We start from the raw sequence: 10,508 nt of genomic DNA, 5'->3' as shown, positions 1-10,508 counted from the left end.
GGGCTGTTCCCCAACCCACATGGTGAATCTCTGAGGCAAGAAAATCCGCCAATAAGCGCAGGACCCACCAAGATGGAGGAGGAACTTTGTCACAATTGATTTCCATTACAACACAGACTACAAAGTGTACAGTGCTCACTTTTTTATTACTTTGATTACAAATATTTGCACTGTAAAAAAACAAAAGAAATAGTATTTTTCAATTCACCTCCTGCAAGTACTGTAGTGCAATCTCTTTATCATGAAAGTTGAACTTACAAATATAGAATTATGTACAAAAAAAACTGCATTCAAAAATAAAATGTAAAATTTTAGAGCCTACAAGTCCACTCAGTCCTACTTCTTGTTCAGCCAGTCACTCAGACAAACAAGTTTGTTTTCATTTGCAGGAATTAATGCTGCCCGTTTCTTGTTTACAATGTCATCTGAAAGTGAGAACAGGCATTCTCATGGCACTGTTGTAGCCGGCGTCGCAAGATATTTATGTGCCAGATGCACTCAAGATTTATATGTCCCTTCATGCTTAAACCACCCTTCCAGAGGACGTGTCCATGCTGATGACGGGCTCTGCTAGATAACCATCCAAACCAGTGCGCGGATTGACGCATGTTCAGTTTCATCATCTGAGTCAGATGCCACCAGCAGAAGGTTGATTTTCTTTTTGGTGGTTCCAGTTTCCGTGTCAGAGTGTTGCTCTTTTAAGACTTCTGAAAGCATTCCCCAACCTTGTCCCTCTCAGATTTTGGAAGGCACTTCAGAGTCTTAAACCTTGGGTTGAGTGCTGTATCTATCCTTAGAAATCTCACATTGGTACCTTCTTTGCGTTTTGTCAAATATGCTGTGAAAGTGTTCTTAAAATGAACATGTGTTGGGTCATCATCCAAGACTACTGTAACATGAAATATATGGCAGAATGCAGGTAAAACAGAGCAGGAGACATACAATTCTCCACCAAGGAGTTCAGTCACAAATTTAATTAGAGCATTATTTTTTAAATGAGCGTCATCAGCATGGAAGCATGTCCTCTGGAATGGTGGCCAAAGCACGAAGGGGCATATGAATGTTTAGCATATCTGGCACATAAATACCTTGCAATGCTGGCTACAAAAGTGCCATGCAAATACCTTTCTCGCTTTCAGGTGACATTGTAAATAAGAAGAGGGCAGCATTATCTCCTCTAAATGTAAACACTTGTTTGTCTTGGCGATTGGCTGAACAAGAAGTAGGACTGAGTGAACTTGTAGGCTCTAAAGTTTTACATTATTTTGTTTTTTGAGTGCAGTTATGTAACAAAAAAACCTACATTTGTAAATTGCATTTTCAGGATAAAGAGATTGCATTACAGTACTTGTATGAGGTGAATTGAAAAAATACTATCTCTTGTTTATCATTTTTACAGTGCAAATAATTGTAATAAAAATAATCATATAAAGTGAGCACTGTATATTTTGTATTCTGTATTGTAAATGAAATCAATATATTTCAAAATGTAGAAAAACATCCAAAAATATTTAATAAATTTCAATTCATATTCTATTGTTTAACAGTGCGATTAATTAAAGATTAATTAATTAATTTTTTTTAGTTAACTGCGATTAGTCAACACCCTAGTCTTTAGTAACTTTAGTTATGCCTGTTCAAATCCAGCCAGAACAGGTGGCTTAGAGGCAAACAGCTCCATTGCCTGTTATCTGTCCCCTTACAATTTACAGGTCTTCACAATCCCTTTCACTGAGCTGGAAAAGCCAGCCTACCCTGAGTGTGAGGAAGAAAAGCGGAGCTCTGGACTCACCAGGTTTGTCAGGAAGAGCCTGCGGAATGTCTTGGGAGACAACATGGACAGCTATGTTTGCTTCTGACTTCATGCATCTTTCAGCATCTTTGCTAGACAAAACAACGGAACGGTTTTGGTTCTCTGGACAAGCTGCACTGCAGAAGTTTGTCAAATGGTTGAGAGCAAAAATGGAGCTTTATAAACACAAGGACTAAATGTAGGGCACACATTCAAATGAAGGTATGGTGACAGTGGTTGTATAGTCTGAGACATCTTCTAATGTGCATGTGTAGGGCTCTACCAATTTCATGGCTGTGAAAAACATGTCATGGACCATGAAATAAGCCCTTCCCTGTGAAATCTGATCTCCCCCTGCTGCTGGGATCACCCCAGGCGGGGGCTCCTAGCTGCTAGTTGTGGCCAGGTAGGAGAGGCACAGGACTTGTCCTTTCACTGCATGTCCTCTCTCAGTCGGGAGATCAGACCCACCTCCAAAGGCAGTGCAGAAGTGAGGGTGTATCACCCTCAGTTCTGTGCTGCAGCAGCCCCGCAACTCAGGGCGCCCAGCCTAGGGGCTTCCGTGCGTTGGCGCCTGTCACAGCTTGGGGCACCTAGGCTTGGGCTTTCTGCCCCCGCGGCACCAGTCAGGGGTCAGGGCACCCAGGTTCAGGACACCCAGGCTTGGGGCTTCTGCCCCCATGGCTCTTGCCAGGGCTCAGGGTGCCCAGCCTCAGGGCTTCTGCCCCCCCAGGGCTCCTGCTGGGGCTCAGGGCTTCTACCCCTACGGCTCCAGCCGGGGCTTGGGACACCCAGGCTCGGGGCTTCTGCCCCTGCAGCTCCAACTGGGGCTTCTACCCCACGGCTCCTGCTGGGGCTCAGGGCTTCTGCCCCCCATGTCTTCTGCCAGGGCTTGGGGTTTCTGCCTCCACAGTTTGTGCCGGGGCTTGGGGTGCCCATTTCTCCAGGGGGCCCTGTAGCAGGGTGGTCACCCCGCTCCTGCCTGGATGGGCTTAAAGCAGCCCGGGAGAGGGCTGTGGCAGAGAAAAGCTGGGCTGATGGGGAAAGCAGCCAAAGCTGTAGCCAGTGCAATCAGGGCCCAGCTGGCCCTTATAAGAGGGCATTGGGCCAGAAGCAGAGAGAGACTCTTTCTCTAGTCTGTTGAGAGGGAGGGACCTGGTTGCTGGGAGCATACCAAGGTACCTGAGCTGGAGCAGGGCTGGGGGAAGGCCCAGGGAGCTCTGGCCTGGAAACCCCCAGGCTGCAGCCTAGTGGAAGGCCGAATAGGTACTGGGGTTGCAGAGGGCAGCCCAAAGGGGTAGGTAGAAGCAGCAGGTCCAAACCCCCTTGCCTGTGATGAGTGGCATTTATACTGCAGTCTGCTAGATGGAGACTGGGCAGTAGTCAAAGACTGAGGCAAGGTGGGGATAGTGGGTGGGGGTTCCCTGGGGAGGGGAGACCCAGAGACTGAGGGGTGTACTGCCAGGGGGCAGTACCCCAGTGTGCAAGGGGCACCGGGTCCAGGCGGGACATGGGGGCCAGGAAAAGCGGGACACCGGCCTGCAGAGAGCACTCTGATGGCTGGAGAGCTAATTTCCAGAAGGTACCAGCAGGAGGCGCAGCAGGGGTGAGTCCCGCACGCTTACAGGCCCCAAATTGGCCAGGGCAGGACCCGTGCATTAATCCGCCACTGGCTAGGACTAGCAGGTAGGAGCCCCCAGCTGTAGCACTTCCAGGAGCATGGGGGAGGTCGGACCCACCTCCACCTCTGGGAACATCCTCCAGCTGCATGAAGCTCTGGGGCTGCTGCCCAGCCATGGAGCTTCCTGCAGCCAGGAGAGATAGCCCGAGGTGGGTCTGATCTCCCCCCTAAAGGGGTCATGCAGGGAAAGAGTAAGTCCTGTCCCTCCCCAGCCAGCTGTACATTGGCCAAACCGGACAGTCTCTACGCAAAAGAATTAATGGACACAAATCTGACATCAGGAATCATAATACTCAAAAACCAGTGGGAGAACACTTTAACCTGTCTGGTCATTCAATGACAGACCTGCGAGTGGCTATCTTACAACAGAAAAACTTCAAAAACAGACTCCAACGAGAGACTGCTGAGCTGGAATTGATATGCAAACTAGATACGATCAACTCAGGATTGAATAAGGACTGGGAATGGCTGAGCCATTACAAACATTGAATCTATCTCCCCTTGTAAGTATTCTCACACTTCTTATCAAACTGTCTGTACTGAGCTATCTTGATTATCACTTCAAAAGTTTTTTTCACTTACTTAATTGGCCTCTCAGAGTTGGTAAGACAACTCCCACCTGTTCATGCTCTCTGTATGTGTGTATATATATCTAAGGTGCCACAAGTACTCATGTTCTTATTTCAGATGTGAACGTCTGAAAACGTAAAATTGACTAACTTTCAAATCCAATGGCTGTGAAATTGACTAGAATGGACCATGAATTTGGTAGGGTCCTATGCATGTGAAGGTTTTTTCACGTGGTGACTCACCTGAGATTTATCTCAGACATGAATATTACTATATTGCACTTCAAGCTCTTTGGAACAGGGACTGTCTTACTGTACAACACTTAGCACAAAGGAGCCCTGAGACTGAAGTCTCTAGATGCTACTGTAATGCAAATAATAAATAATACTAAACCATTCACAGATTTTAAAGCCAGAAGACACCATTATGATAGTGTAGCCTAAACTCCTGCATAACACAGGCTGGTGATGCTACACAGGGCTGTGTAACGTAAGGCATTAGGAGGGAGGCAAGCAGCATTCTCCACCTACAGACTGAAGGGTAAATGTGGGCAAAAGAGGTTGCTCAAAATTGCAGAGAATACTTGTGACAGAGTTGGAAATAGCACCCTGGGGTCCTGATTCTCAGTCCCCCACTCTAAGCATGAGAACCCATCCCCTCTCAGGAATAATATCTACTGTCTGAGCTTCTGGAGGAAACATTCTTGCACATCTCTCCTCAGAAGTTCCCTCCTCTTGGAAGTCTTGAAACTCAACACCCTGACCATCTCTAAGCACATGTCCTAACAATATTCATGACAAAGAACTGTGAATACAAACTGTACCTCGCATGCCCTTTCCTCCATCTCTCTCTGTCCCCCAGAGTTCTTGGAAGTTGTCTGTCAGACACAAAAATGGAAGAACGTAGCCAAGTATTTTCCTTACTTGTTAAAGGTTCTCTCTTTGGGCATAAGGGATTTTGGGCAACGCTTACTGGAATAAGGTTTGGTATGAAGACAGGATTCTTTTTTTCCAGCACGCAGGAGACTGCTGCAGACTGGTTGAGATAGGAAGATAAGGTAGAAGTAGGATCTCTTCTGTAACTAACTCTGTTCATTTGGGGCAAGGAGGAAGGTGTCTCGGTCTGCAAGTCTGAATTCTGTTTATTGATGCAATCTTCTGAGAGACAGAAAGGAGCTGTGAGATCTTCAAATGCCCTGTCTATAGCTGCAGTCAGTTCCTTCCTGCATCTCCTTAGTTTTTCTGACATCTCACCTAGAAGGGATGAGGTTTCTAATTACACACTGTATTGTAACCATATAAGGAAAGTAAAAGACAACTGCAGTAAGAATAATAAATCAATTATATTGGTACCCGGAAAGATAATGGAGCAAATAATTAAGCAATCAATTTGCAAGCACCTAGAAGATAATAAGGTGATAGTAACAGTCAGCATGGATTTGTGAAGAACAAATCATGTTAAACCAACCTAATAGCTTTCTTTGACAGAGTAACAAGCCTTGTGGATGTGGGAGGGGAGAAGCAGTAGATATGGTATATTTGACTTTATTAAGGTTTTTTTATACTGTCTCCCATGACCTTCTCATAAACAAACTAAGGAAATACAATCTAGATGGAACTAGTATAAGGTGGGTGCATAACTGGTTGGAAAACCTTTCCCAGACAGTAGTTATCTGTAGTTCACAGTCAAGCTGGAAGGGCATATCAAGTGAAGTCCTGCAGAGAGAAGTTCTGGGTTTGGTTCTGTTCAATATCTTTATCAGTGATTTAGATAATGGCATAAAGAGTACACTTATGAAGTTTGCAGATGATACCAAGCAGGGAGGGTTGCAAGTGCTTTGGAGGCTAGGATTAAAATTCAAAATGATCCAGACAAACTGGAGAAATGGTATGAAGAAAATGGAACGAAATTCAATAAGGACAAACGCAAAGTACTCCACTTAGGCAGGAACAAACAGTTGCACACATACAAAATAGGAAATGACTGCCTAGGAAAGAATACTGCGGAAAGGGATCTGGGGGTCATAGTAGATCACAAGCTAAATATGAGTCAACAGTTACTCCTGGGGGAATTCTGCGCATGTCCATAATTAATGAGCCATGCATACTTTTATTTTTTTGCACAGAAAAAAAATTCTGCCAAAAATGTTGCTGCAGTTCTGCCTTTTGCCCACAAGAGTGCTGTGGTGATAGAACATAGCAGCAGTTCCTGGCCAGCTAGGGAAGAGAAAAAGCCTGCACTGCCTTCTTCACAGCACCTGTCAGGCCAGGTCAGGAGACGGGGCTATGGGGAGACAGACAGCATGGGGCTTCTGGGGGGTCAGACGGGACTCACAAGGGCTAGTGGGGGAGGACAGACTGGGGCACAGGGGCTCAATGGGAGTGGAGGCACAGGGGTAGGGAGGTGAGAGCTACATAGAGACAGAGGGTGGCTGAGTGGGGCACAGCGACACATGGGGACAGGGGGAGGGGATGGAGGGACACATGGGGAGAGGATCAGATGTGCTGATTGAATGGGAGAGGCTAGGGGTCAGCCAGGGTCTGCATGGGGGAAGCTCTCTAACAATCCCTCCCCACGCCCCAAAAAACCTGTTCCATACTTTTTGCATCGATACCCAACAACCCTCCAAGTTCACACCCTAGGCTTCTTCCCAGCAATTACTTCCCTCTCCCTTAGCTCCTCCATTACCCCTAACTCCCCCAAGCCTTTGCACTGCTTCTGAGGAGTGCAGGAAATATGCTTCTGTATTGTAGTTTAAACGAATTATTACTCCAAGTTCAGTATCAATATGCCTAGTAAGGAATCTATTTGTCAAAAAACATTTCCTGAATCTTTTTTGTTCTCTGTACTGTTACATACATACGTGCTGACAGCTATTTTGAAATAAATGACCAAAAATAATTGAAACTGGTGTGATTATATTGTGTTATTTTGACAAATAAAATATGCAGAATTTGAAAATATTGTGCCCAGAATTTCTCATTTTTTGTTGCAGAATTTAATTTTTTGGCGCAGAATTTCCCCAGGAGTAAACAGTGTAACACTGTTGCAAAAAAAGCAAACATAATTCTGGGATGTTGTAAGCAAGACACAAGAAGTAATTCTTCCGCTCTACTCCACGCTGATTAGGCCTCAACTGGAGTATTATGTCCAATTCTGGGTGCCACATTTCAGGAAAGATGTGGATAAATTGGAGAAAGTCGAGAGAGAGCAACAAAAATGATTAAAGGTCTAGAAAACATGATCTATGAGGGAAGATTGGAAAACTTCGGTGTAATGGGTTGAACCCCCCCATCCGGTGCCACCTGATGTGCTGGGGTCCCACTGGTTCCGCCTATTCCACCAGACTGGGTTTCCTCACCCTGACCTAGCTGTGCCAGGCCCTCAAGCCTTCCCTAGCACACACACAGGTAAGGACACCCAGCTGCAGACAGACTGAAATCAGTTCTGTAGGGAAGATTCAGCTCAGGAATTTACTCAGCACTCATGTGCACACCTCCTTTGGAGTGTAAACCCAATATAATATTGTCTTGCGCTGTAGAGAGATCTGCACAGCGCAAACTCATACAAATTGCCCCCTCCCTCAATGTGGAGAAAGATATGCACAGCTTTTTGCACACACACACACCCATAAGAATTGTACAAACTGGGATTTGTAATAAATGAAAAATAAGTTTATTAATTACAAAAGGTAAATTTTAAGTGATTAAAGGGATAGCAAACAGAACAAAGCAGATGGAGCAAATAAAACAAAACATGCAAACTAAACTTAATACACTTAAGAAACAGGTTACAAAATGTAATTTCACACCCTAAATGTTGTTTTAGGCAGATTGCAGAGTTTCTGTAGCTTAGAGTTCCAGTTATTTCTCTTTACAGACTGGACCTCTGTCTCAGCCTGGACTTAGCCCCTGCCTTTCCCTTCAGGTCTTTTTAGCAATCTTCCTTCTTGGACAGGGAGGCAATGGAGAAGAGTCTTGATTGCCATACTCCCCAGCCTTAAATAGAATTTACGTAAGGCGGGAATCTTTTGTTTCCCAGTCTAGCCCCCCACCCCCTCTTAATGGAAAAAACACTGAAAGTCCAAGATGGGAGGTCTAGTACCAGGTGACCCGATCACCTGACCCTGTAGTGTCAAAGCAGCAACCCCGGGAACTTCTCAGGAAGGCGGGAGAGTAGTATCTTTCAAGTCTTATTGTTCTTCCTAATGGCCCATTGAGGCTGATTGCCTACTCTCTGATGGGCGTTCCCCCAAATACACACACAGTTGTAATTGTTACATAGTCAATATTCCTAACCTCAGATACAGAAGTGATACATAGAAATTGGATAAACACATTCAGTAGATCATAACCTTTCCAATGATACCTCACATGACCCATATTGCATAATACATCTTAGTTATGCCATATTCATATCATAATATGGGGAAGCAAAAGTGGATGGGAACCTGGGAGGCAGTGACCATGAGATGGTCGAGTTCAGGATCCTGACACAAGGAAGAAAGGAGAGCAGCAGAATACGGACCCTGGACTTCAGAAAAGCAGACTTTGACTCCCTCAGGGAACAGATGGGCAGGATCCCCTGGGAGGATAACATGAAGGGCAAAGGGGTCCAGGAGAGCTGGCTGTATTTTAAAGAATCCTTAATGCAGTTGCAGGAACAAACCATCCCAATGTGTAGAAAGAATAGTAAATATGGCAGGCGACCAGCTTGGCTAAACAGTGAAATCCTTGCTGATCTTAAACGCAAAAAAGAAGCTTACAAGAAGTGGAAGATTGGACAAATGACCAGGGAGGAGTATAAAACTATTGCTCAGGCATGCAGGAATGAAATCAGGAAGGCCAAATCACACTTGGAGTTGCAGCTAGCAAGAGATGTTAAGAGTAACAAGAAGGGTTTCTTCAGGTATGTTAGCAACAAGAAGAAAGTCAAGGAAAGTGTGGGCCCCTTACTGAATGAGGGAGGCAACCTAGTGACCGAGGATGTGGAAAAAGCTAATGTACTCAATGATTTTTTTTGCCTCTGTCTTCACGAACAAGGTCAGCTCCCAGACTGCTGCACTGGGCAGCACAATATGGGGAGAAGGTGACCAGCCCTATGTGGAGAAAGAAGTGGTTCGGCACTATTTAGAAAAACTGGAAGTGCACAAGTCCATGGGGCCGGATGCGCTGCATCCGAGGGTGCTAAAGTAGTTGGCGGATGAGATTGCAGAGCCATTAGCCATTATTTTTGAAAACTCATGGCGATCGGGGGAGGTCCCGGATGACTGGAAAAAGGCTAATGTAGTGCCCATCTTTAAAAAAGGGAAGAAGGAGGATCCGGGGAACTACAGGCCAGTCAGCCTCACCTCAGTCCCTGGAAAAATCATGGAACAGGTCCTCAAGGAATCAATTATGAAACACTTAAAGGAGAGGAAAGTGATCAGGAACAGTCAGCATGATTCACCAAGGGGAAGTCGTGCCTGACTAACCTAATTGCCTTCTATGATGAGATAACTGGCTCTGTGGATGAGGGGAAAGCAGTGGATGTGTTATTCCTTGACTTTAGCAAAGCTTTTGATACGGTCTCCCACAGTATTCTTGCCGCCAAGTTAAAGAAGTATGGGCTGGATGAATGGACTGTAAGGTGGATAGAAAGCTGGCTAGATCGTCGGGCTCAACGGGTAGTGATCAATGGCTCCATGTCTAGTTGGCAGCCGGTTTCAAGCGGAGTGCCCCAACGGTCGGTCCTGGGGCCGGTTTTGTTTAATATCTTTATTAATGATCTGGAGGATGGTGTGGACTGCACTCTCAGCAAGTTTGCAGATGACACTAAACTAGGAGGCGTGGTAGATACACTAGAGGGTAGGGATCGGATACAGAGGGACCTAGACAAATTAGAGGATTGGGCCAAAAAAAACCTGATGAGGTTCAACAAGGATAAGTGCAGAGTCCTGCACTTAGGACGGAAGAATCCCATGCACTGCTACAGACTAGGGACCGAATGGCTAGGTAGCAGTTCTGCAGAAAAGGACCTAGGGGTCACAGTGGACGAGAAGCTGGATATGAGTCAACAGTGTGCTCTTGTTGCCAAGAAGGCTAATGGCATTTTGGGCTGTATAAGTAGGGGCATTGCCAGTAGATCGAGGAACGTGATCGTTCCCCTTTGTTCGACATTGGTGAGGCCTCATCTGGAATACTGTGTCCAGTTTTGGGCCCCACACTACAAGAAGGATGTGGAAAAATTGGAAAGAGTCCAGCGGAGGGCAACAAAAATGATTAGGGGTCTGGGGCACATGACTTATGAGGAGAGGCTGAGGGAACTGGGATTGTTTAGTCTCCAGAAGAGAAGAATGAGGGGGGATTTGATAGCAGCCTTCAACTACCTGAAGGGGGGTTCCAAAGAGGATGGAGCTCGGCTGTTCTCAGTGGTGGCAGATGACAGAACAAGGAGCAATGGTCTCAAGTTGCAGTGGGGGAGGTC

The 10,508-nt window shown here is 45.8% G+C and overlaps 1 protein-coding gene across 1 annotated transcript in view; it reads right to left on the bottom strand.

The window, feature by feature from the left end:
* The window catches only part of CUNH3orf62 (chromosome unknown C3orf62 homolog), a 7,804-nt gene extending 2,498 nt beyond the window's left edge, over positions 1-5,306 (bottom strand). The window contains exons 1-2 of the mRNA XM_026657760.1: positions 4,867-5,306; positions 1,793-1,884 (exon numbers count right to left, since the gene is read on the bottom strand). Coding sequence (XP_026513545.1) covers positions 1,793-1,884; positions 4,867-5,291 — 517 coding nt within the window. The 5' untranslated portion in view covers positions 5,292-5,306. The remainder of the gene's footprint in view (positions 1-1,792; positions 1,885-4,866) is intronic.
* Positions 5,307-10,508: the final 5,202 nt, after the last annotated feature.

This window comes from Terrapene carolina, unplaced genomic scaffold (genome assembly GCF_002925995.2).
Source record: "Terrapene carolina triunguis isolate 2854851 unplaced genomic scaffold, T_m_triunguis-2.0 Scaffold310, whole genome shotgun sequence".
NCBI lineage: Eukaryota > Metazoa > Chordata > Testudines > Emydidae > Terrapene > Terrapene triunguis.
This window is presented reverse-complemented; position numbering and strand designations above follow the sequence as displayed.